Below are 27,965 nucleotides of genomic sequence, written 5' to 3'. Positions count from 1 at the left end.
CGATCTGTTCGTTCTTAATTAATCGGCGTCATCATCAAAGTTGCGCAAAAGTGGAAATCAGCATAAAAAGGGGAGATTTTCGAACTTCTTGTGCTCTTTTCGATGTATGCAAAGGTAAGTTTACGCCCAGTATTCGCAGATATTGATTACATTAACAAAATCAGCGAAATTGATTCGGAAAATGACGAACACCTTTGGAAATATTCGTAACCGGAGGAGGGTGGTTGCCACCAGGACTAAAGATCTCTTACAATAGTCTGAATTTTTGGTCTGGGAACCAGACTTTGATGCTTGCTGGTACTGGTAGGGCCTACCTACCACGGCGGCCGCTGGCTTATGTTTTTTTTCCAGGAAGGTAAGGGCTAATTATCGTATATTGGCTTGATAACTGCAAGCTCGATCAATTTAGCGGACACTAAGAAACTGAATTGTTAAGATAAATGTCAGGCTTTACTTTTGTATCATAAAACATCCTCCAACCAACTAATTCCCCACCCCAGAAAAGTAACGACATGTAGACTCTAACCCTCGGTTAGTCGGCAAGAAAAGCAATTTTGTTGTGTCTCATACTTACAAGTTTGTGTACCCCATTTATGATAATTACCCCCAACCTTCCTACGAAAAACGCATGCGCAATTGTTATATGTCCATTTTATTATAATTACCCTTAACCTTCTTTAGAAAAAAAAATACGCTGGCCACCGCATGCGCACTCCTGCTCAGACGCTGGTGACTTCTTATTCCTGTTAACCCAATTTTAAATTTCGGAGGTCCAAAACTTGCGGATGGGGCAAAAATTCTGAAATTGTTTTATATGACCTTTTATGGCCATTCTGAGGAGTAAGGCTAAATTATTTGTTCGGGGGGACGGCCCCCATTGAACTCTCCGGATCTGCTCATGTTTCCTAGTGAACTTTCGTTGGACAAAATTTGATTGATGTCCTGATGACAGTTTGTAATATGAGGTACCTGCGCGTGCGCACGAGCTGTTTTTGCATGGGGTGAGTATTTTTTATTATTATTATTGTTATTATTTACATCATAGCCTAGGGGGTTTTGCCAAGGTGGTGCTAATTTGCGCTTGAAAAGAGACCATAGTGCTGATTACATGCGCTCTCATACGTAAATGGGATTTAACAACGGGGCAGAAACATGACATATGGCCGTCAAAAGGGTTGCAATACATCTCACTAAAAACTGGGAGACGTCTCGTTAATGCACAGCTTTAGCTGCTGCTAATTTTCATGTGAGACCTCCGCTAGGAATCGTGGTACGTATTGGAAAGGGGAACAATACCCATGGGAACGAGGTTGAGCCCGCAATGCTTTGCTGGTCTGTGACGTGCTACCTTCCAAAAATCTTGTGCCCCTCCCAGGGCCTGTAGGGGCGGTGGGGACGGGTGAACTGGCGGAGTTTAAGGAACGGCCTTTTTGAAATATTAGAGACGCCAGTTGTGACACATTGCATACACAAATTGTACCAGGGTCTCTCTCTCGTAGGAAGAGCGTCACTGAGATCCCCCATTTTACACCTTTAAAAGTAAAGTTAAGCTTTTCCTGGAGTTACTGGTGGAAACATATCTGTACATGGTGGAAACACGGGTGTAACTTAAAAACGTCATACAAGACGGGAAAGAGTAATTCGCAAAATGAGTTTTGTCCACTTTTATAGTCAATTTTATTTCCCCAAATATAAATTTCCAAGGCATGTGCAAATAAGCAAAATAAAGTTCTCAAAATTTGTCATCAGAACTTCAGGTAAACTTTTATGTAATCATCACTTTGTCGTTTACCTGAAATTACCTCGTCTCAAAACACCAAGATTAATACAAATTCATCTTGAAAATTCAGACATTTGTATTTTACGCCTACGGATAAAGCAAGTGAAGGTTACCTCTATATAACGCATCGACACATTACACATTATACGTGTACATTTTTAATAAATATATCTTTTTAAGTAATGTATATACTTTACAGAATTGACTACAAGTATCCTTTAAACCGTAATGACATTGAAATAGCTCGAACATACCCTTATTTGCACCTTTTTTTTTGGTCAGTGGCTAAGCTGCCCCACGGAAGCACAGTAACCAAGCCCAGGACCGGTTAGGTCTCGCCGTTTCAACACTGCCCATGAAAACACTGCATTGTAAAAACTGTTGCAGGGCACGCCACGTAAATAGGCCACATTTTAAAAGACGTCTTTTGTGCAATACACTTCAAGGGCCGGAGCATCCAGGTAAGTGTGCTTTGTCAAGCTCTGATCATTCACCAAACTATTTCGAGAAGACTCTATTTTCGCGGATGTTTTCCACAGATTACCAGTTCGTCTTATGAACCCAGTCCCTCTAGTTGTTACAAAGCACAGCAAGGCAAGTTTTTAAAAAGGGACTCTTTTTCGCTCGATTCTCACGCAAACCTCAAGCACTTCCCCCGATTTCATATCAATTGTGTTATCTTACTGATCATGATTGGGAACTGATTATATTTGGCGTGTTTGTTAATTTTTTAGACCCTGTTTGATATTTCTTAAATAATGTTGGACAACTTTAGGGATTGTTTTTTCTGTATAAAGGTATTCCATTTAGAACTGTAGGAGAACAATACACGAACAAAGACGTGTTGGGATCACTGGACACTAGACAGAACGAGCGCGCCCGCATGATTGAGAAATTTAGTTTATATTCATTTTGAAGTCCTGCGAATGCTCCTCAAAGCCCTAACGACACTTCATCGTTTACGCACGCTCCCAATAAACCTTTCAATAAGAGGAACTGCCCAATGGGCAGGACTTCGAGCTCTAGGTCTGGATTCGAACCCTAGCCACTTGACAGCAGCATCATCTATTTTAACAGGCAAGCTAGATTCCTTGACCAGCCTGTCATCCCGGGAAATTCGAGCTCGGACGGGCCAGCTTTGGCTAATGGCTCACCCGTGAGGTTGTGTTGCGTTTGGAAAGTTTTCATATCCATGGTGACCGCGAAGGCCTATTAAATTTCGAAAAAATGTCATCAACGAAAAGACGTTATTTTCGCGAAGGCGACTGCATAAAACGAGACTTGGAGAGCAAGATCGTGTACTTTTTCGCAGAGGGTATAGCTCTTGAGTAGGAGCTGGATATTTCGTGCCACCCTTTCGAGTGCACTCGAGAAAGATAAAGTTTCCTCCTTTTTCTGAACCTTGGACCGAGTCGTGTACACTCGGCAATAACCTTGTGTGTCAATGGCGCTCTGCCGAGGAATTTTTATCAGTTTCAAAGTTGGCCAAAACCCTTGATAATCTCGAGTACGTTGTCTCCGTTCTTTCTGAGACAAGGAACAGACCCAGACAGGATCAGATGTGACGGTAATACAAGCCCTCACGTTGGTATGTGGGCTAAGCTAAGTCGGCCTATACGCACTTCAAATCAAAGCATACTAGATTTCCTCCCGCATTTTTCTGCACAAGAATTACCCAAAGGAGAGATATTTTATAACGTGTTTAAAAACTTTAATGGACAATATAAAATCACTGTTTCAATTCTTTGAAAATGCATCCTGGAATAAACGTTATAAATTTCAAAGGTTAGAGTGATTTAAAACAAATACAATCCATACACAATGCTTTGAAAGGTTACGGGGAAGTTTTCAAAACCACAAAGACAGTTAATTACATGTCATTTTTCTCTCCTTAGTTGGGATGACATTTGCCAGCGTCTTCTTCAACTCTCGCGAGTATTGTAAATTCTCGTATAAATGCACAAGTGAAATCAGTTTCAGCAAGGCTAAATCGAAGGGGATTTTATTCACCTCCCTTCTCTGGAGATAAGTTTAACACGAGCAATATTCGTAATTGTGAACACACTGTGCCTGTACGGGTATACGTGGAAAAGGTGAAGACCATAATGATAATAACCGTAGGAAACAGCTACCGTCAACCGAATACTGCCGTCACGCACGTGGTTCTGGCTTTTACAAAAAGCGAACAAGCAAACTTAAAGAGAGTGGCAGCTAATTGGGAGTTCCGCCGAACAAAAACACATCATTAAAACCATAATGCCCTCCAACGTAAACTACATGTGGCTTGTTCTGAGCCGTTTTTAAAAAGGGGGACTGTTGATGAAATATATGTATATGCAAAACAGAATAAATACAATGTACAGCTTTGAAAACCGTCGCATGTCGATCAGGTTTCAGCTCAACGACTCGCACGTATTTTCTCGTGGTCGGTTAGCATGTTGCTTTTTTTTTTTTAAAAGTCTTGAGTTACTAATTCTAAATGATACACTGTAATTCAAACGACGTCACCACTTCCTCTGGAAAGCACTGAACGGAAGTTTGAAACCTGGGAAAGAGTTGCAGTTCGCGCGCGGGGTCCAGTTTGCTTTTGTGCACAAAAGCAACGCAAGGAAAAACTTTATCATATCAAAATTAATGTTACGTTTTGTTCAGGAAATCCAAGACCTTGTCCATTCACTTACACAAGCACTCAAAAGAAACAGTTCAAACCCGACAAATATTCACGCATTTTTTGCTAGCGACTTTCATGACAACAGAGGGCGCTATTAGGGAGCAGTCGGTGACGTCATTGGATCAAATACCGTACTTACTGTCAGAATGAGAAAGTAAACCGAATGGAAATCAAATAAAGTAACTCAATGTTCTAAAACTTGTGTTCATAAACAACACACTGCATAAATTACTATTCACTAAAATAGGAAATTAAATCAAAAATAAAGAATTAAAACTGAATAACATTGAAAAAACAACCATTAAAATCAAACTACAAATATTACTTTGTAGCCTATTCGACTTTCAGTTCTAAGAAAATAAATATAATTTGTCCCAGGTTTTTTCATCTCAAAGTAAACCGCACTAATCGCAGTAAGTGGGTGTCAAATGGAATTTCACGGATGCTTCGAAAATTTCGATTACAAACAGATGTCAAGGCTCTCACATGATTTGAAGTGACACTTTTGAAAAGGCGCGAGCCGACCAAATAAGAGATATTCCAACAATTGTCTTCATATTGAATGTTCCAGCAGATAAACACAGAGATAGATTAAATGAATTCGATTACAATACACATAATGTTTCGGACAACACCAAATTTTGAGACCAAAATATTTATTCGAATTAAAGAAAAAAGGCCCCGCGATTGGACTTCCAAATTTAGGCCGCCATGGAAACTTCATCCTGCTAATTTCACTGCCAGATCCCTGGAGCTTTAACCCCAAACGCAAACAAAAAGCCAGAGAAATGTCAAACTAAGAACTTACACGATACAAAATAAGTGCAATCATTCTGAAATTGTATACACCGTCAAAAATTCTATCTAGCCGGGATAAATTTCAAGAAATAATTCACTGTCTGGAGAAATTAGCGGGCTCTAAAGAATGGACAAATAAGCCCTTTACGGCGTTTCTACTCTACCCACAGACATCGTGCCCGATTCCGCAGCCATAGTTGCTGATGGAAAAAGTTCCGAGCGACCTGGAATAGACTAGTGATGCGCCTCATCTTATGAAAAGAGAACAGTTGGCCACCGACAGCGACATCGATTGAATTGGCCATATCAGAACAACGGCATCCTGTACGGGCGACCACAATTCGCAGACGACTGCTTAATTAAGAGGAGGTTAGAGGCAATAATGGACATTGTTATTTAAACTTATTAATCATACCATACAATTGTGTGACTGGTGTCAACTATCCGTTTAAAAAGAAACAGTAAGAATTTCTTTGATGTTAAATTCTTTTAACAATGTTAACCATCTACAAATCATGTAGAAAGTCGCCAATCACACGTGTAGTTGTAAAGTGTAACCACAAAAAACCGACTGACAAGCTACTGAATCCAGAAGTCTTCACAATAAACCAGGTTAAGAATTTCAAATGTCAATCCAACGACTTCAGAGTCAAGATTTCCAAACCACATGATTTCTTTGTAAAACTGTGAAAGCAGAAAATGTCCAAGACTAAGTGGAAATTAGTTCAGCCCTGTGACCAAAAAACCTCACTCAGCATAAAAAAATAAACAAAGTAAGAAAAGTGTCCGAGTACGTCTCATTTCTTTACAATTCCTGATTCCAGGTTTGCCTTCAAATCTTCTAAAAAACTATATCATTTTTATCTCCAGTCAAACTACCGAGAGCTGCCGAAGGAGCACTGATTATCAGTTAGACCCACAGAGGATTTCCATACAACTTTAAACTCGTTTCTTCCTAAGAAAAGATTCTTTCCTTGTTCAATGGCTGTAGCTGTGCACAAAGAACACGTAGTACCAGGAAAGTATTTTCTTGAATCAGCATTTTGGGGGGACTGATAAAGCTTTAATAAATAGTCTCAAGTTGCTTAGCAACCTGTTTATAAAATTCAGCAACCTGTAGGTATCACTAAGCAACCAGTTTTGTTCAGCAGCTCGATGTAATTGACCTCTTGCGAACTTTATTTACAACTAGTCATTCTGTGGCGACTCACTGTTTCAAGGCATGTGAAAAAGTCCACCCTTACCAGGCTTAGGGATGTCATGGAGAAAGGGTTGTCATGGTTTCATCACCTTGTACTCAGAGTAGCACAACCACCCTCGTTTTCTAAGGTGAGCGATCCTGTCATGTATTCGTAGGGACATGTCTGGAGTTACAATACCCCAACACATAAATTGAAACGTTTGGCTGAAAATTGGTGCTGGCGCACTGTGCCCGCTGGAATTCCCAGGTACCATAGTATACGCCTCATACTTTACATTTTCAACTATCGCCTTACAAGGCACTGTAACCGAATCCTTGCCAATCAGCAAAACTGTTGTACACAACAGACTGTCACGCCAGGGGTAAGTAACAAAGACAGTGTTCCATAAAAAAGGCTAAGAGAGTGCGACTCATCCATCTAGCCTGAAGGGAAATTTCAAATACTGTAACATCTCCTCCTTAGGCAAACAGAAAAGATGTTCATGCTAATCCAGCAGGTCTTTTGCTAACAAAATAACCTCATCCAGACTTGTAGGCTCAAGACTGCCCACAGGGTTTTGCAGTTAGGAACACCAACTGTGAGCAGTGCTTTTATGGCTTGTCTGAAACTTGCCTCTAAATTTGAACTCAACACCGAATGATGTGATGTGGTACTCCAGTAGTGAATCGCGGTGTGGTCATTATAACATGGGAAAGCAATATGTGCTTTTGGTGCAAAGGGATGATTTTAGTCAGAGAAGGGTATGATTTTCTACTCAGACATACCCATTTGCCATTGGCAACAAAACTAATTTTGAGTCAAATGTGCAGGTGTGTGTAAGATGAGAGGTATTGAATCTTTCAGCTTGCTTGTGAGAACAATTACAGTTTGTTCTGGAAGATCTTGAACATCTAGGCTGTGTCTGAGTTAAGGATCTTTGGCTTCAAGACGAGGCTCCCGCTTGATCCACACCTCCTCAGAAAGGCCAGGGTCCAGGGATCTCTTCTTGCTGAGGCTGGAGTCGCTCTCCACCTTGATCAAGTTCATCTCAGGAACCAAGGCGCGGTCCGGGGTCAGCAGGTGAGTTCGCTGCGAGCGCTCCGATTTGAATGGACTGAAAGCACCAGGAGAGCGTAGTTCCAGCATGGGCTGGGGGGGGCCACTGGATGGGGAGGGGCCCGTGTCAAAGTAGTAATCCCGGAACCGGCGCATGGATTCCTCCTTGACAGGGTCCTCAGCCATTGGTGGAAACTGGAAGACAGTGCCGATGGCACTGGACTTCTGGGTTGGGGTGCAGGGCAGGGATCGGGAGGATGGCTTGTGCTCCAGGCTGACCTTAGGTGACTTGGGCTCCACTTCCTGGTAGGAAGGTGGGCGGGTGTTGTCACGGTTCCACTTCCGCTTGACGCGGAGCTTGATGGGGATGCCCTTCTCCTTGTCTTGGCGTTCAGTGTTCTCCCTCTCTGCTTCTGTGGGGCTTCTAGAACGCTCCTCTCTGCTCTCCATCCTGTTGCCTTCGACATCCATCCTCGTCCTCTCCGGAGAGGGCCTTGGGGACCGCATCCCAGCGTACCTCCGATCTGGAGATGGTTTCCGAGGTGATGAATGCTGCCATGGACGCATCGGCTCAGGTACTTTCATGGTGTTCTCGTCATGTGGTGGGGAAGTGACTGTAGATGGCGCTTTGATCTCGGGTGGTGATGAGATGGTGGCAGGTTTCTGATTGGCTGCAGCGGCCTGAGCTTGCCTCCGCTCGTTCATTCTCCTCTGGTATAGTTCAGATTGAAGTGGCCGATCTGGAATGCGAATCACGTTCTCATGCTGCTGCTGTGGTTCTGGAGGGGATAAATTCAACCCACTTATCCGCACCTCATTTTCATTGTGAGTCCTCCATATAGTTCCGGGGGATTGGGCCATGGCGAACGGCCGGGGCAGGGTCTGTGCTCGCAGCTTTGTGACCCGATCATGTTCCAGTCTAGACTGTGCTTCCTGGTGGGCCCGAATCTCGGCTGGGGAGTAAGTGAACCGCGGGCACGGTGCGGTGAAGATCGGGCTCATGGCAGATGCTGGACTGGGCATCGGGGAAAGATAGCAAGGGCTCGCCGGTAGCGAGTGGGAGTAAAAAGTGGGCCTCAGAGGCTGGTAGCTTGGGGAGAAGGGAGGAGGCCTGACATCGATGGGGACCACCGGGGGTTGTCCATCACCCCGCAACCCTGGCTGGTTGATCCCCAGTGGCTCGGCATCCCCGAGGCTGTGAGAACGTTGCCGAACGGGCGGTGGCGGCCGCTTGGTCCCTTCCAATGATTCCTGAGAGTCACTGGAGGACTCGCTGAGGGTCCGCACTCCCGGCCGCTCCTGCGACTTCTTGTTGTTGTCATCGATGAGGATGACATCGTCAGGGGAACTAGGATTGTTGGATGCTGGGGCCGATTGCGGAGGGACATACTGCGGGATGTACTTCATGTCGGTGCCTGGGTAGTTCACCAAGATCAACTTGCTGAAGTTGAACTTATAGGTGAAACGTTTCCCTTTGGTTTTGTGAAGGATCCTCTTGTTATAGTAGTATCTATTGTAAGAAGGAAAACAAAATGGAGACCAACGTGTTACATTATACATACGTGGCCTTGTTTGGCTCTTGGTCATCGCCATTGTTTAGTCAGTTTTAGTCGTTTACGAAAACTGAGTAACAATTTTTATAAAAGAGAATATAGAGACATTTTAATTTGCATCAAAGATTTCTAGTTTTATTCAGGCTTTAGCTTGACATTGTTTATTTAGTTTGAAATGCTCAGCGACTCCAGCTTAGTTTTTTGAAGAATTCAAATCTCCCGCTGTCAAGTTCCTTTCCTGTGATTTACACATGCATGAAAAAGCCTGAAGTCACACGACTGAAAATTCAATGCCATACAATCGACAACCAGTTTATATCTGAATCTCTACAGAAGATCCTAATACCTGGCAGACTGGATATCTAAGGAAGTTCACTATTTTGTACAGGGATTCGAACCCAGGACAGCTCCTCGATGGGCTGAAACCTCACCTGAGCGCTCTGCTAAGCTTGTCATAGTTCATGTGTGGCTTGCACTTGCGGACGCCCCAGACCCGGGCCAGCTCGTCCGGGTCCTTGATCAGAAACTCGCCGTAGTCACCCTGCCAGGCAATCACGTCCCGGAACTCTTCCTTCTGCAGCAGCTCCAGGATGAAGTGCCAGAGTTGGATCTGTCTGGATCCAGGGCTGCTCTCCGGCTTGTAGGCCCAGTCGGGAAACGCCATCGATCCTGGAAGGCAACAACCCCGTGTAGAAGAGGGGAAAAAAGCAACAAGGAATCCTCAAACTCTGCTGAACTACAAAGTAGCAGTGCCACACATGCAGCTTCATCTGTAAACTGTGGTTCTACAGGTAGAAAGAACTGGTTAACGCTGGCTTTTTCTGTCAGAAAAGAATGCTGCGATATACCAGAACTTTTCCCAGAAGTCCAAGTTTTGAAAAGTAACCAACTGATAACACAAAAATGAAAGTTCCAAACGAATAATCAGCAGCCACAGTTCACAGAAATGAATATATTATAAAATACATGGGAATGCACGCTCACAGCCGGTAGACAAAATAAAAGTGAAAAACATATAATTATGTGTGTTGTCAAACGGCCGGTGAGCAGCCATAACTCAAACTTCCTGCATCCATTGCAGTATGCAAAATTCATAATAAATTGGAAATGTTACACCCTGGTACAAAGTGACCAATGTAAAAACCAGTACCAAAACCATTTAGGCATGGCCTGGCTTCAGTAATTGGTTAAAGGAACCAGGAAATGAGTTTTCCTTAGAATCACTTTATGTGTGTCTCTGTACTCTTCTTCCATGTATGAAGACTGTTTGACATCTTTTTTGAGTTACGTGAGCTGAACGGTGCACTTTTTCAAACATTAAAAACCGACCAAGCATTTCTGGACAAGTGGGGGGGCTTTTGCTTTGATGTAAATCCAGGAAGACAAGGTTCAGGTTGCATGTTTTCATGTTCAAATTGTGAATCCCAAATTTGCAATCTGGGAACATTTCACCTGTAAGAAGGATTTTTGCTGGATTATTGCTATATACTTACACAGCACTAAATTGCCAAAAGAAAATAAAATCTGCCATAGCAGTGGTTAAAAATCTAGAAATTTTCTGTGCACAATTCAGGCCAACACTAAGATTCAGTGCCTTGGATGACATCATAGTTCTGCTCATGAATATGCAACTATCGATTAGCATGAAACAAAAAAATGCATAAAAATATGGGTTGAAATTGCAAAACAAAATTAAAAAATAAAATTATAAAAATATTTCTATTTCCTGGTTCCTTTAAGGCAACAAGGTACAAAGGATCCAGTTTGTACAGAGCCCATTGGAACATTTGCCTAGCAAATTAATTTGCCGAGCAAACATTGCAAAAGCACCCTGCATAGGTTCATGAATATGAATATCAAAACCCTTTGACCTGTCAGTATGAAATGCAGCTGCAGGGTTGTCTCACCTGCATTGTAGACAGGGGTGGCCGGGCTGGGTATGTTGGCACTAGGGGAGGGCTCCGCCTGCTGGTGTACAGGGGTGGTAGGTGGGTCGAGGCAACGGTAGTGCATCATTTTAGGCCCACGCTGTACCCTACACGGCGCCCAGGGCTGGGAGCGCTGGGATGAAGACGAAAACTACAGCAAAAACAGAGGCAAAATTCCCTGCATTAAATGCATGTACGTAGTGCCCTCAGTACATTCTAAAATGTAAGACAACACACTAGGTTCAAATGGAGACAAGCCGTGGATATACATGTACATGTAGATCTCCATCATCGGGCCGACATCCTGCTTTTCTACATTTCAAACCAATGTAACCAAACTGAGGCTGGAAGGGGAATAGTCTGTTCCCTTTATCAATATGTGAAGTTGCATACTGTATACATAATAATGGTGATATCATACACGGCACTCATCAACCGATCAAAACAGTACAAAAAGCACACACCAACAATGTCTTGAAGAAATTGCTGTTCTCCAAACAAGCTAATTAACGTCAAAACCAATAGAAAGAGGAACTTAATCCAAGAAAATGTGATAAGTATACTGTTCACAAAGCTATAGAGACACTAGGGTGAATGACATCAGAGTTTGGCTCATGAATATGAAAATCTTTATTAGCATAAAACTACAAAATGTTGAAGTTTGTCCATTTTACTTCCAACTAAGAGGTGAAAAGTTGTCAGACCATGTACATAAATCTGTGTTTCATCTATTCAAATCATAACAATCCTATTAGTGTTTTTTAATGCAGAATTTATACAAAGGACCGGTCTTTCATCATCCTACAAGACGCTGGCAGAATCCCATTTGTACTGGAACTTTCGAGTAGTATCAAGCCCCGTGTAAAGTAGTTCTGACTGGCAGGGCTCCGCATTCTACAGAATTCTCGTCAAACACCTGGTCGAATTAAACGGTCGCGAAGGCTCGGAATTAATTTCCAAAGCCTTTGTTTTTCCTTAGTTTGTTCACGTCCAAATGATTTGCATGACAAAGACAAACAAGATTTTGAACCATGATTCCAGAATGCTGATCATTATATGCCACTGTCAAGCGCACGCCTCCAAAGATATGAACCACCTATTAAACAAAACCACAAACCAGAAACCAATCAAAGAATGAATCCTTGGGATTTTGAAATAAATAAAAATAATAGGCAAAAATACTCCATTAAAACAACAGCAACCTTGTAAAATGACTGGAAGAACTGTGGGACCTCCCTTACATTGTGAAATGAAAGGTTTCTATTCCTGGGAGGAATAAAAACGAAAAACTTTGCATCCACTTGTCAAGGACATCTATAGCAACGGGAGAGTTCCGATGTGCAGAATTGCTTAATTGTAAGGGAAAAAAGCATCTGAGCAAGGGTTAAGTGAAGAACAAAAGCTTTTATATGCTGAGTGTATGACATGCTCACACGGTTAAGACAAGCTGGATCCAATGTCAAATTTATCATCAAACTCAACCAAGTTGCCCATTCCGTGCACTTCAGGCTCGGGACTAAAGAAACTCAAAATCCTTGTGAATAAATTACCATTTGATTAATAAATACTTCTTGAGCATAAGAAGAGGGTAAAGAGCTATGTTTGGAAAGAATGAGACCTCCAGCATCCTTACAGGCAGAATTTGAAATAATGAGGATAATGGACAATCCGGTGAGTCTTGCGAAAAACAAGCTTAACGAAGCACTGCATCCTTGAATGTTATTCCTGGAACATCATTAGGGGGTTCCATGACCAATGGTACGCTGACAAGAAAAAGGCCTGGCAATAGAAGCAATGAGACAGGCAGTGGGAAGGTTCGTCAAAAGGCTACATTCTCTGATTATCAAAAGTAACCTCCAAGGCACACGCCCACGTTGTTGAAGTGAGGCTGAAATATAATGGCAAGTCAAGCTTGGGAAAACGCTTTGAGGGAGGGCAGGGCCCAACGCGGCCGTTTCACAATAGTGCGCCACAAAGAGTTCGCAACGCGTTGGCCAATCCAATTTGTCGACCATTTCCAAACGCGCATTGGGTTGACACATTTCGCGCATTGTGATTGACCAACGCGTTTCGAACTCTTGGAGGCGCACTATTGTGAAAAGTCCGTATTGCACGGGGCTCTGGCACATGATTTTCGTAGACAATGCCTTCGTTCATGCTGCTGTTCCACTGACAGCTAGTAATTGCAACCAAGAGCACATCTTTCTGTGCATACCCTGTCACAAAGGGTCTCCTACATGTGATAGCGTTAAAAAATTCAAAATTTACGTAGACAATGTTTCTGCTGTACACGTAAATGGTCCAAGCTACACGTACAAGACAGCTTAATAAAATCTCGTATGTATTCACAAAGGGACACACTTTGAAGAAATATGGTTTTCCAGATAAATGCTTGACAGGTTTCTCCTATTTTGAAACTGCGAAACCTACATGTACTACTTTCAAACAAATTTATACAGAACATAAACATTCAAATGATTCCTTGAGAGGTAAACCTGTGAATCCAGTACTTAGAATGAACACAGTGGTTAATTAACATTAATCCAATGTCTCAGTCTCCCTATTCAACAACGTGCAACTTGACCATGTATAAACTTTTGATAAGGCCCGCTGAGAAGAGATAATGCCCCCAGCGTATATCACGCACTGGCGACTGGATACGAGCCAATTTAATCGATTCTGATAGGCCAAGAAGTATGTGTGTACGCGGCTCGTCACGCGTGCGCCAAGTTCATACAGGAGATTCTTTTGGACAACTATAAAATAAAATGTTCGGGAAAATAAAAGTAAAATTTCTACCACAGAATTGTTGGAAAATCTGTCATATATCGACTTCTTTTGACTATTGACGTTAACTATTGTAAAAGTTGTATATATTTTCAACGGCGAAGAATAATCCATTTGAAAAGTTAAATACTGCCAGCGAAAAGGGAAAACACTATGAGAACTGCACCTTGTTCTTTTGTAATAAATTTAAGCGTTCCACTCAGGTCCAATGTACCAGGGACACACACCACAGGCATTTGATACTTAAATTAACTTCCAAAGAAGCAAACACAAACTCTTGTTGAAAACAAACGTGTAACTAATCCGCAATAGGAATCGAAGTACTTCAAAAACGCCTCGTCGATTTCAAAGTCCTTTTGTTCACTACTCACCAACGCGAAAGCATCAGAGTTGACTGACCCTCTCGACAACGTGATAAGACAACATGAGGATAACGTTACAAGAGATCTGGATGATGCGGCAAGTGGGAGTTCAGGGGAAAAAATCCACGCCACTAGTTCCAGTCTGCCGTCTGAGCAGTCCCACGTTATGTCAATAATTCATTATACCCACGCAGTTCATCAGCTATCTTCGGTAGCAAGCAGGATGGCCGTGACAGCACGCACGCACGTAGGACGGGAGATCCATACGCGCATTTTGCAGGCGCTTGGCGTGGACGAAGCCAGTTGCCAAGGTAACCAGTGAGGAAATGAAGAGTTGATATTTCCGCTGTCAGAGCTGATGCGAGGATGTTTAAGAGCGGATGGCTTCGATAAGAGTGCGGGTTAATGCTTTCGGTGGGGCTCTTAGTGATATTATATAGGTAGAGGAGTTTTCAATCAATTAGCCGTACTCTCTCGTGTGCCGCCCGATCCCCCATCAACGGCTAAACGCTATTGTTGGATTCATTCATGGTCGTCTCGTGCGGCGCGGTGCATGTTTCAACTCAATATCCAATTATCATGACGTCATGGCGGGAGAGAGCAACGTGTGCCTTGAGTGGATATCAACGGTAATCACGTCACGATGACGTCTGTACGGGCCGAGTTCTGACGTCGCGGATGAGAAAATCCGTTTCATGAGTTCCGACCTTTCATGAACCAGTGGTCTCTGAACGGCGAGGCAGGCGTAGCATGAGAAATCCGATGCCTACTTTCTGTCTATTTGGGGAAAACTCTGCCAGGCTGGAAAAACAGACAAGCGTAGTCGATCCAAATACGGATCAGTCGGTTTTTGCTCCGTTTATATACCTTCACTGTTGCATACCGGTATGACCCTTCAGTAAACCAGACACAATGAAAAGAAAAAATAAATTTGGCCCTCATTACTTTCTAAAACGTTTATTGCCAAAGCTCGTCTGAACTGTGAGAGGACACTCATGTAAACTCTAAATTTCATTAAAATCATCTCACACCTGTTTACAACAGAAGTTTTACGTGGATGACTATGGGGTTTTGATTTATCAAGAGCCATCCTTAAAATAAAGGTTTTGGAATGTAACACGGCCTTTTCACCTCCGATGCGCGCGTTGAATTTCCATGTTCCACGGTAAATCCGTACGTTCAATGTATTTTTAAAATTTCGGCACAATCAGTTTGAGTTCAACGTGGCACCGTCGTGACCCAATTATTTCGTGGCGTTTATTATAGGCACTTAGTTTCGGGTAGCTTTTCCTTAAACGACTTCTTCAAGAATGTGAGCCGTATGCTTAACCAGGGGAACGCAAAACGTCAGAGGTTGAATTTTTGACGACACGAAAGAAAACCGAATTCATGCTGATCTGCTCCTGGCAAAGACGAGTTTCAACGGGCAGCTTGATATTGTGAAACATGAACTGGCTTTGTGCCAAGCTATGCTCATCGGTCATAATACCATGCGAAGCAAGAGTTGATCAAGAACTGGCTCTCAGCTGATGTTGCACAGCTTTGTGCAAATACAAAGTAACTTTGCCTACTTAGTAGCTCCATCAAACTGCATGGACCTGCAGCAAATGGTGTTTTACAGACTTACCCAACATGACGCCATTCTTGCAGTTACACCATATGCACGCGCGCGTTCGTCAACTTAACATGCACGCATTTCGGCAAGTCATGACATCCTATACGCACGAACACAGGTACTTCCAAGTGCACTGCATTACACGCTACTGCAGTTTAAAGTACTTTCGAAAAACATGTTGGAATCAAATTGGACTCAATTCCGGCACACAGCTGTGATGTTGTTTAAATATGGACTCCAGAAATGTGAAACTATTTGTGGATTTTGTGAAAAGAGAAGCCTTGGGTCTCCTGTTTTGCTCTCCCGCGCACTGACAACAATATCAAAAATCAGCCGTTTCTTTCGCCTAAACCACGATGCAACATTACAGCCTGGTGTGTGTGAAACGTGTGTGGCTTGACTTATACAGGGCTTGTAACGTAATGGACACCGATATCTGGGTATGTACACCACGCGAGCCGTCCTTCCACTACTTCATGAAGCTTTTGAAACATCCAAACGTAAATACTGATGTACGGGAAAAGGACGCAGCACAGAATTGATGGTTTGGGCAAGAGCCGATGGACAGCTTGTCCAACTACGGCCAGCGGTCTGAGCCCTGGACTTCACATTCCGCGACGCAATGGTTCTGCCGTGTGTGTAGCTTAAGGCATACGGTTTTATCGCTAGTCTAGAGACGTGGATGAAGCTACGCACAAAAAAAAATCCAGGGTCGCGTTCGACGGGGAGACGTGGGGCAGCGACAGTCAGCATTCCCCAAACGTTGGCAAGCAATACCAAAGGGCAGAGCTGCGACCGACATCTTGTTAATCCAGGGAGTTTTTGCCTGTGTCAGCTTAAAGAGCAGGTCTGTCTTTTCTGATATATTTAATTTTCAAACTGTTTGCCGTCGTCACTTTAATTAATCTGTCCAATCTAGTGCAAAAATCTGTTACCCGTGTAAACGGCATGACGACATTACGAGTTGCAGTCGATCATCGACGACTGCCTGTCGATCACCTTTTTCGTATGGGCGATCAAAAGCTGTCATAGTTATCGATTACCGGCTATTGAATGGCCATCGTGTCAAAGCCGACTTTTATCACGGACTCTTTACCAGACAATTGACGATTGAAATCTGGCTGAGCGTTTACAGGTTCACAGCGAGGATCGTTGGGACGTGTTGGGATCTTCATCACCTTTCTGCACGTGCCCACATTTCACGTGCTGAACGTGCACGGGCCAATGTATTGTATTTCGAATTGCTCAATTTGTCTCCAGTATTAACTTTTACTTTTTGTACTCCATTGTTGAAAACCGCAAAAATCAAGACAGAAATAACAGGAATAGAGAACCGTAAAAAACATGCGCCAGGAAAACAAAGACTGTTTTTTTTCAATCGGTACTCTCTAAATTCAAGTTGAAATTCACTCCATAATTCACTCGAGTTTCTACGAACGGAAGGTGGTTTTTCTTCAAACCAGTTCAATCTAAATTCAGTGATTTTTCACTCCAACACGTCTCGTCCCTTTTGGATTTCGAAAGTAGATCCTTCTTGTTTGGTGGCATATTAATAATTACATACATTAATTTACTTAGGCTAATGTAATGTACTTACTACATGTATACATAATGTCCGGAATCACCCACGCACAAAGTACACTGTTCAACCTCCACACGACGAGCGGTGCAGTGTTTTGCTATACATGGCTCGTAACGAACAGGGAGAGTCAGATCTGTAATGACCTTATGATACGTCGTTGCCCCCCCCCCTTTCCCCTCGTAGTATGTGCACCCGGAACAACGTCGGTTCGGCTGAATACCCCGGTGTGTCGAGGCTCATTTTGTGCATGAACAAATATTGTCGCTGTCACAAGCTCAGATATGAGCGCACAAGGCTCCCCCCTCCACAAAAAGGGATCGAAAACACGAATACAATGAGCACATGGTACACAGCCAATTCAGAAAGACACAAGAAAAATAAATTTACTCACAAAATAAGGAAATAAAACGGGGAATTAAGTTGAACTTGTGGCACTTGGTAACAAAATGATGCCCGAGTAGGCTACGTGCATTGTTGAAAAGGCGACGGAAAGTTGCCGCTTGCATGCCCAAACAGACGAGAAAAGCTGCGGCCTGTAATACACTAGACCGAGTGATAATGTTGCTGAATGGCAAACACTTACGTGCAAAACTCGACAGCGACCGCCCTGCTTCTGACCTGTTGCACGCGCTCGTCCAGAAATTGACAGCCTGTATCACCGCTCACAAGGCACACTGTAATCAGCCACAGTCAGCCACGAGATGGTCTCGCATTCTACGCGATCTCTCGCCGAATGACAAGGTTTGTTCGAATCTCACTTTCCCGGGTATGCTGGCGCAGGCGGAGTTCGGAGTGATATTTTGAAGCTTCCTTCATTATGCGATGCGTGTGGCAGGCGCTACAGTCTGCGCAGAAGGTGCACTGGTTGCGAGGAGCTGTGAGCCTGCCCGGGCTCGGGGCTGGCCAGCGCGTGGGTGGATTTCTGACCAATTGTGGTTGCTGATCACACCAAGTCACCGGTGCGCGCCCCTTGCCGTATATCCTAGCTCGAGGTGAGCCAGCGATCAGCAAAGACACACAGACAGACTTACATATATATTTTTCTTGGGGGGGGGGGTCGCGCGAAGATTTTTTTTCAATGTTAAAACGATAATGATCTGAAGAGGAGTATGACGGCCATGTTTGGGTGAGAGGATGGTGATGAGCTATCAGAAGGGTGTGGACACAAGGTCGGGGAGCTTATAAAGAGACACCTTGATGCGGCTGCGGTATCGAGGTATACATAAGTGAAAAGGCTGTTGGTAATGGAGCAGAATGATTTGGGTGACATGAAACAATGGAGGAATAATAAAACATGACATGAAGGTGCTGAAGGGTGGTGAAATTGTGCCGGAGTAGTGGGGTGAAGATACACGAAAGAAATGAAATGAGAGCGGCATTATTTTTACGTTAATGGTTATGCACAAGGGGTGCCGAACGTGGTGATATTCTGGAGGTGATACCAAGGGTGAGGACTGAGATGAAGTGCTAACAAGGGAGCGAACTTCGGCTGATAAACATGTCGATTTCGCCCAGGCATGCCACGACAGCACCAGAGTACACCCCACCCCCGACACAGCTCCGCCCCTGACAAAGTAATGGACGTGAAAATGATACACTGGACGGGCCATCCGTCAAAAATTACTCCCATAAAATCAATTGTACGAGAGCCACGATGCTGTCGAATACCACCTGTAGGAACAAAGGGCATTTTCTCGTCGCGTAATGGGAACAAATTAGTTAAATGGACTCCGGAAAAGGGAACAATGTCGCCCAACGCCAGAAATGAATTTCTCGGAAATACCTCATCAACAAAAAAGCGGGGCAACTTTACGCAGACGCGGCGTTGTCAGACAAAAGGAATAGTCCGAGTCGTCCAATACTGGCTGTGACGTGCGCGGGAAAATTATTGCGCCGCTGAATTTAATGACCCCTTTAGTTCTTTTGCCATTATTATTTGAATTAATAACAATGGGCGTCATTCGTCATCTATGTCAAATACTCATCGTCGCCAGCGTTTCCCGAAGCCAGTTACGGGTCAGCGGTGACAGTCTGTAGATTCAAGCAGCCAAAAGAAGGGGGATTTGGAATCCAGTTAAAAATCTAAAGAGCCGCGGTGGGACGGAATGTACCCCTCGATATTTTATTCAATATCGTTTTTGTGCCGTTTTTTTCCCAAGACCAGGCTTCAGATTTTTCCACTGATGTCTTGCAATCATTTTGAGAAAATCGGACATACCGCTCCTAAATGAAAAACTACATTTTCCGAGACAGGTCAGCCCAAAGTGTAGACTTTTCCCGCTGATGTGTTGCACGCGTGGGCGACACACCCTGGCCGACACGAGGGCGACCATGAGCAACAATGACCCTAACAACAGAGCCCAAAGCCAAACATCACAGATGCGCCCAAACGTTTTCATGCACAAACCGTTTCAAAGAGATCGAGCACGAGACAGAAGAGTTCTCGGGGGAGGAATCCACCCCACCCCTTGCTGTCGTGAGATGGTCCAGACAAGCCTGGCTCCATCAAGCCTTCAAGCTAAAGAAACGTGGAGGGGTACGGATCATTCCAGCATAGTTCCTATACAAGCTTACCAATCCTGGTTGAAACAAACGAAACAGGGGAACTGATCAGTGAATTTCACTTTCAATGGAAAGTTACAGCCTCATATACGATCAGTGGTATACGGACCATTCCTCGAGGGCTACGGAACGGGACTCACGGGGTCTTTAATGATGCAGAATGACACGTCCTCTCCCTTAAAAAAAACAACTGTTACTCCGTTACTAAAAAAACGCGAATAAAGCTCGAGGCCTCGATTTTTAATATTAGCAAAGAGCGAAAGCTGGGACTACCCGAGGAGGTACATTTGTAAATGTCACTCAAAGAGGAAGCGCAATGACGTACAAACCTCCCATCAAAGCCTTTCAGGTTGGCCACGACGTTGGCGATTTGAACTCTACTGGTGTTCTGGTGCATTATTTCCAATGACCTCAATTTACAACCTTTGCAATACGTTGGCGTGCCTCTCCATGCCACAACTAAGCAGCTGTAGGAGTCGGACGGAAATGGTACGCTCGGCAGATTGGGTGCTGATCTTATCAATGGGCAAAAACTGTTTTTGCATTAAAACGAGATGAAAAAAAAACACACCGGCTTTGAACTGGACGCGCAAAAGCCTACAGATTATAAATACGATAACGGACATCTCCGGCTGAAAGGAGAGATGACGCACAATCTCCTAAACAGGGAAACTGAAAGGTGGGATTGCTTGTAATTTGGTTTCCTTCTTCTTCTTGTTCTTCTTTTTCTTCTTCTTCTTTTTTCCCCACTGGAACTCAGTCTGAATGACATACAAAGTCCGCCTTCAGGACAACGACACCTGGGGGTCGTCGATGGTACGTGATTCCAACGTGACCGGAAATTACCCCCTTAAAGACGTACACGCCAGCCAGCCGCAGAAGTACTTCTGTCAACAAAAGAAGAGTTCCTTGCGACCCCGATCACCATGGCAACGACACACGTTAACCAGCCAGATACACAGTCACAACCATTTCTTCCCCAAATCTCATTTATTAAAGTACGGAACGTGATACAGAAACGTGAAGGTTTCGTTGCATCCTACCCCCATTGACTGTGACTTCCCTGTTGATCTGGTCAACGACAGCTCGGCCCCTCCTCATATAACTTGACCTCGTGTACTGGATACCACCACTTAACGGGAGTTACCCGTCCGTGAAGCTGCGTCTTGTGACTATGACAAAAGACGCTATGTTGCTGGTATCCACGTCCATCGAATCCCGTGACGGGACGAGGCAGACATGCGGGTACTCTCGGAACAATACACGTTGGTATATCGTTACCTCCCGTCTTAGGGTCAATGCCAAACAAACCCGATCGGGCCATCAAAGTTAGCTTTCCGTCTTTCCAGTTTTGAGAGCAAGCAACTTTCATGGTGTAGGTCCAAAACCTGTTAAATACCTAGAGGGTCCGTGGAGATACATTTATTGCGTGAATATTACATTTAATACTACGCAAGTGATAATAGAGAGATTTAGTGGCACGTTCTACGCGAACGCGAAAAAAGTGTGGACTCTTCCTGACGTCATTGCTTCGTGCGTATTGTCTCTCACGTACGGGTAGTTCGCATGGACGTCCAATACGTGAAACATGGCAAGTTCACGTTGGATCAAAACGTGAGAAACCGCAACTTTTTCGGAAGGTTTAAAAATATGATCTGAACATTCGGTGATGTGAAATGGACATTTTTAGAGAGAGTAAAGATTACACAACTAGGATTTTGTCATTTTTAGTTTATGATGACCGAGATCCAGATTTTCTGGATGTGATTGATCATTAAATTTTGTCAATTTATTCGAGTGTTCGTTGCAAGATGGACATTTTGTGCGGGACGCGCATATTTTAGATACAAGTCAAACGTATTTCTCACCTCGACAAGTTCACCAGATTACAAACTCCAATAAACTTTGATAAGTAACTGCATCGCTCCTTGCCGTCGCGCCTGACACGACAGACCCAGGTGTTCATTTCCCGAGAATGTTCCTTATCTGATCTGTGGCTACAGGACGATCACCAAAAGATGATACAATCGTGATTTTTGTTTATTTTTTTCTGTTTTTTAATTACACACAGGCCAACTGACTATTTTGACCCTTTTTTCAACTGAATGTCAATACCAAGCGGACCAGTTTGAGACCAAGATTGATAAGATGGTAGTATTCCGGATATTTAACAAAATGAACAGCTGCAGACCAACTGACTTGTACTCACACAAGCCATGCTATACCCAGTGAGAATACCCAGTGGCTGTATACCTGCCAATAGCCAGCAACGAAATGATCTCCATTAACGTCATGGCTACGTTACACCTTTTCCATCAAACTGCCGTCGCAATCTTGAGCAGTTCAGTGGTGCGAACAAGCGAAAAGAGTCAGAGAAAACGGTGTTTAACACGTTTGAGCTCGACAACCTTGTCTGAAATATATCAGGGAAAAATACCGGCTGAACTTGTGGCACTAGTCAATGGGGGATCACCCTGCATAAAAGGAAACAATGAGAGACCATACTGTATCACTTCGCGTTCCAGGCTTTGCAATTGACGGTGAAAATGGGGCTATCATTTGGGTCAACTGCGCTGACCAGTTCGGTAACTTAGAAACGAGACCCGGGAAAAGGTTATTGAGAATGGTTTCAGAGCTAGAAAGATTTCACGTACTTTTCTGATATTTTACATCTTTTAAATATAGAAGCAGATACATGTAAACATGCATTTTTTTGAAAGGGATAGAGTCTCGGAAAATCGCTGTTCATTTTCTCGACCATCAAATGCAAGCCATAGTACTTGCGCAAGCCATAGTACTTGAAACACACTTTGATTGGTAGACTATTCGAACATCCCGATGACCACTGCAAGAAAAACGTAAGAGTGTCAATCCCCAGACGACTGTTTCCTGGTGTCAAATTGCACACACTCTCCTTATCGGCGCATCCTTTTCTATTTGGTTCGAATAATATTGACCTATGAGAATTGTACCCACAGTGGCATACCCGCTTATAGCACAAATAATGTCTTGTCACTCCAAATCGGTGAACTGGTTATCATTTCATCACTTCTGTGGTTGTTGGTTTTGTTTTGTCTCTGAGCGAAAAAGGGGGCCGACTGCCCTCAAACATTTTATTCAAAAGATTTATTAGTAAATAAACACGCCACTGGCGTCTTGTTATTCCGCATAAGGGTACTTTTCAAGTGCAGGAAATAAAAGTTTCATGACAACAGTTGCGCGCGGTAAAGGGACATCCTGTGACTTGAGGACAACAAGTTCCATTATTTCGTAGCGTAATTACGCAGCAAAAACCGTCCCAGTATATTTAACTCAGCGCTGCATTGATACATCAAAGAAATTCTAATTGTGTCCAATATGACGTATTTGTCTAATGGCGACGCCCGTTAGGCGTTGTAACGCTTCTTTCTCCCGTCAGCCTCCGTCTTCAACCACAGAAATGTCAGAGAGCACGGGAAACAACAACTCCAGGGGCATGCATCCCGGGGGCTGACAGAAATCCAAACAATTTGGGGGGGAAAGGAAAGAGCACAAAAGCAAGTTCTTTTCAACAGTTTGGGCTGCGGTGTTTAGTTCCCGGGATGTTCGTCTGCATTGACGATGCGCTGTTCTCTCGCGGCGAATTCAACAGAGACGGCAAAAATACGGAATTTGATACGGGAGCCGAGGTGCCAAAACGGAAACAAATCCCTGTTTTTCTTACCCGATTAAAAAGGTTAAGCAGATGCTGGTAAAAAATACATATATGTTTTTTTTTTTTTCAAAAGTTAAACAGGTGAAACACTTCCCGAGATATCATTACATCTCAGTCTGCATTCACTGATAACAATTACATGTATTGTTTTCATGGGTTTTCTAGGATCCCATCACTCCTCAAGGAATCTCCAGGCAGTCACACGAAATAGTAAAAGAAAATCTCTGATTGACGGTCATTTTCCTCGCAACCACTCCCAGATGTTTCTTTGCGAAACATACGACGATTCCTTCCAATCGCTTCCTTCATGATTCTGTGACAGTCCTCAAATAGAATCAAGGCCTTCGGTGTTCTGTTAACAACAAGCGACTATCACCATTTCCTCCTTTCCCTGAGATACCGCCTCGGGAAGCAGAAACGTGTTCAATGTTCTGAGGGATAGGGCATACAAACCACAGACATATAAACGAATAGACCACCAGACTTGCACGTATAACAGTGCTTTTGAAAAGTATGGGCAAATTTTAAAAAACGACAGATGGCAGCGCGTTCAGTGCGACTACCGAAGTGTGACGTCACTGTGAACCAGAAAGTGTAGTGCAAACGAATGGAGTACGCGCGCGTGTTGGTTCACGCGCTGGTTCTCGCGCTAAGGCCTTTTACACACTAATTGTGCGCGTGACGTATTCACTTCGGCACTCTATTACGCACAACGAACTTACATTGCCTGTATTTTTTACATGTGCTTCCAAATACATTCACCTTTTTGCTCTTCGGCACTGCTATCTCTTTTCAAATGTTACATCCACATTGTGTTGAATCTCTATGGGCCGGATTAAGCAAACAGAGGATTTTATTTTACAATCTCAAAATGGCTTCACAGAATTCGATGGCTGGGATTCTTCAACTGTGCATAGATTCCCTATACCTAGGGACGAATTTAGCCATAGTTTTAATTGAGTCGGGCACCGCACCGATCACGAAATGTCCATGTAGTTGAATGCGATTTGGCGGTCTGTGCGTTTGTCACACGTGATACAAACACGCAAATTGTGGCGAATGTATCGTTTTAAGGTCAGCATCACTGGACAAATCCTTATATACAGTAGCGAATACTAAAGGTGTATTGACCTCCACGATGGCTGGTATGGCTCAAAACATTTCGGACAGAAAAATCCAGATCTGTGTTTGACTCCAACTAAAGCGTCTCCAAACTACACGTGGTTCCAAACTAACAGTACTTTATTAAACACCAGGGACACCAAGCGCCAGTAGCGCCGACTGATCGGCCACTTCTTACCACCTTCACGGGAGTTTCGAAAGAGTCCTCAACTAAAACTAACTTAACGCAAACTCCCCAAACCGCCGTTGGGTAATTCAATAGCGTTCCAACCACTGCCATTAGACGTAACAGAATATCATCAACATATGTTACAAACAGAATTTGCACGCAGAAGTCAATAAATTATTCTAGAATACCAAGATGGCGAATGTATTATCTAATAACAAAAACCGACTGCGGAAAATGATTTCGTGCGTCTTTAGGAACGCCAGGCGCACCTTTTGTGCACGGCAGATCTTGTCCGGACATGTAAACGTAAACCGGATTTGCACAGACTTGCGACTTCCCAATTATTCGCCAATCAAAATGCCGTTGCGTGCCTCGAGTGCCGACTGCTATACCTCCAGGACGTGTCTGTTGCAAGTTAAAGTATAAAAAGTCGATCCTCCCGCTCAGTCCCATGCAGTTTTCCACCACCAATTAAAAAGCTTTCCGTTTTAAAGCAGCTTTACTTAGGCTGGCGTGACGATCAGAAGCGTATCGACGCTCTGGGTCTGGGAGTGGTGCCAGGGAACTTTTTTTTCGAATGAATAAAATGGCCTTTTTTATTTCCTAAAAGAAAAGGGGAAGAAAGACGGTGCTCTTTGTTCTTTCGTGGTGGCCCTTTTCAATTTCGCAGGAAGTGCGGTGATACGCCATCCCTGCACATAGGCATTCACCCTGGGTGATACATTTCTTTTTTCAATTTAATCTTTTTGCACCCAGTTTGTGTTAGTTCTGCCATCAGAGGGGTGACGCACAAACCAAAGAATTCAAGATGTTAGCCTTGTTCGCATAGGTGTAGTTTTCAAACTGCCAAGAGATTACGGGGCGGTCGGGTATAGAGCCCTACCTAGAGGGCGCCTCACGTGGAAGAACGTTACCGGGCATTCAGGAGAAGCTGGCACGGGGAAATGACATTTCAAACATTCTTGCGCCCGGAAAACATCCGTCCTCGGCACAACACATCGACTGGAATGTCCCAAGTTAACAACGTCCTGAGCTGAGCGGAACGTGTCGTGACACGCCCGGCCCCTTCAAAGCGAACCCACCACACTTTCCCCTTTGTACTAATTAGCACAGCACTTTCTTTTCTTTGCCAAACATCACGAAAAGGGCAATTCGATTAGCTATGCAAAACATTTGCGGGATTCGATTTGCGCACACGATAGTCCGGCGTCACTCACTAATGAGTTGTATTTGTCGTCGGCATTTTGAAAATTTCTGGGTCAGATCCAAAAAGTCGGGCCCGCTGAACTGTCGTCTCCGCTGATCAAAATCCCTTGAACTTCTTTCAATGTCGAGAAGGTAATGATGCGACTCAGCCGTTTCGGAAATGTCGGCTCCACTGACCATCTCTCCGGCTACAGTAAGCCCTGGATTAGGTTCGGTTAAGTCTTGGTTTTTGATCATGGTTTAAATCACGCAGTTGCGTATCCAAAGAAGGTATGGATTTGGTCCATCCCCCACACCAGAAACGTTTTTTTGTTTAAAGGAAATAACAATTACATTAATATGTAACACACAACGTCCAACGAAGTGTAGAAAGGTAAGAGCATCGGTAACAACGTAACGTATTACATAATTATACGTCCGACTGTACGCAGCGACAAGACAAAAAATCTGAAGGGCCGTATAACCCTACCCCTGAAGAAAATTCCGGGATCCGCCATTGTGATGTGTCAGCAACTGTGGGAGACGATTTCGCGTTTGTTTTCTCAAGCGATCACAGATCATGACGGTGGTACGATTCCGAATCCAACGTCGAGACTACGGTGTGGAAAAGACAGATTTAAAAGACCCACGTTTTCTTCTTCATCATTTTCCCTTATACGAGCGCTAAAATTGCTGGACCTAGATTCCTGGGATGTGCGGCCCGCTGAAAATCTCGCGAGAGCAGACCCTCGCGAATTCGCGTGAGATTCACCGGAAAAGGTCAAAACATGGGGGAAAACGACAGTGCGGCACTGATTTTTTTTCTTTCTCGTCGTCGTCTTGCTTTTTGTTCCATTTTGTTCTTCGCGACTCAGCGAGCGATTAGACCCCGGGGCGAAGTTGTTTTCCACTTCTGTTGCCCCACTTCGGGGAGACAAAAATAGCTGCTATCGGAAAGAAAGAGACAGAGAGAGAGGGAAGGGAGGCCGGACTAAGGGGGCCTCCCGCACAGGCTGGATGGCCGTGTACTGAGCTCACGAATGCGATGGAGAGCGTCTTGTTACCATCACCATCTTCCTCTGTACAGTCTCGCGATGAATGGACCACGCTGGTGGAGGGCGCTACTCATTTTTACGTTCAACAGACAACAGAAATGAGCGTTATTTTCTTTCATCCCAATGGATGAGCCATGCAACCTTGTTTTATATTAAATACCAATTACAGGAGCATCAACAAATAATTTGGAGAAACGTACGCTATTTTTGACAAAACGACAAATCAAACCTTCGGAGAAACAAAAAGTGAAGTGAAGAAAGCAGGTTTTGTTATTGTCATTTTTATTTTCTTTTTAAAATACGTTGGTAGTGTAAAACACACAGGTGATCAGGTGACACAACATCCGACACTGAACGCAAACCGAGTCTGGATCAACCAGCAGATGTTGCGGGCTATAAAATATTGATTTATTTAATTACCTGGAAAGCCACGCACGTAAAGACTGGGCACGCGACCAGATGAGTAACTATCACGTGCAGGTCAAAGGTCGACAGGTCCCTGGACGTCTCGAACACAATGACGTATCAAGGACGAGGAGAACATTGTCCTAAACTAGTCGTGCGTGACACCATACGGCGAAGGCTGCAAACTGTACATTGCCCCAGGTTAGGTCCAAATTTCAGCAGGTATTTCCACTAAGCAAGTAGCGCTCTTTTACGCTCACCTCTGCAGCCTTTCTGTCCAATCTTTTCAACAGTTTCCGTCCTTCGTTTCGAATCGTTTGGAAGTGCACTCAAGGATCGGATAGGAGTGTGGTTCCCGTTGTACGTGAAGGCGGCTCTGCATGAGCCGGAAACACGCGGTTCGATAACGGATATGCAAGTTTTCAGATCGGATGCACACGTGATTGTGTGTCGAATATCT

General features: G+C 43.9%; 1 protein-coding gene and 1 long non-coding RNA gene across 10 annotated transcripts in view; one reads left to right on the top strand and one right to left on the bottom strand.

Annotated features, from left to right (window-relative positions):
* Positions 1-1,649: 1,649 nt before the first annotated feature.
* LOC110988326 (uncharacterized) overlaps positions 1,650-27,965 on the bottom strand; it is a 62,791-nt gene continuing 36,475 nt past the window's right edge. For 7 of the 9 annotated variants that reach the window (XM_022251711.2, XM_022251707.2, XM_022251708.2 and 4 more), the window contains 3 exons: positions 10,947-11,118; positions 9,471-9,708; positions 1,650-8,996 (listed from right to left, as the gene is read on the bottom strand). In XM_022251711.2, coding sequence (XP_022107403.1) covers positions 7,358-8,996; positions 9,471-9,708; positions 10,947-11,055 — 1,986 coding nt within the window. In that variant the 5' untranslated portion in view covers positions 11,056-11,118 and the 3' untranslated portion in view covers positions 1,650-7,357. Of the gene's footprint in view, positions 8,997-9,470; positions 9,709-10,946; positions 11,119-14,125; positions 14,626-17,896; positions 18,186-27,965 lie in introns of those variants that run through there. The other 2 variants (XM_022251712.2, XM_022251713.2) reach the window with 2 other exon arrangements.
* Positions 15,835-21,665, top strand: LOC147797723 (uncharacterized). The gene is made up of 2 exons (XR_015426615.1): positions 15,835-16,578; positions 20,636-21,665. It is a non-coding gene; the product is annotated as an uncharacterized LOC147797723 (long non-coding RNA).

Source organism: Acanthaster planci, linkage group LG10, assembly GCF_054643075.1.
Source record: "Acanthaster planci isolate LZ-2023a linkage group LG10, COTS_SCS, whole genome shotgun sequence".
In the NCBI taxonomy this organism is placed as follows: Eukaryota; Metazoa; Echinodermata; class Asteroidea; order Valvatida; family Acanthasteridae; genus Acanthaster; species Acanthaster planci.
Note: the sequence above shows the minus strand (reverse complement) of the source record. Positions and strands in the feature narration are given on the sequence as shown.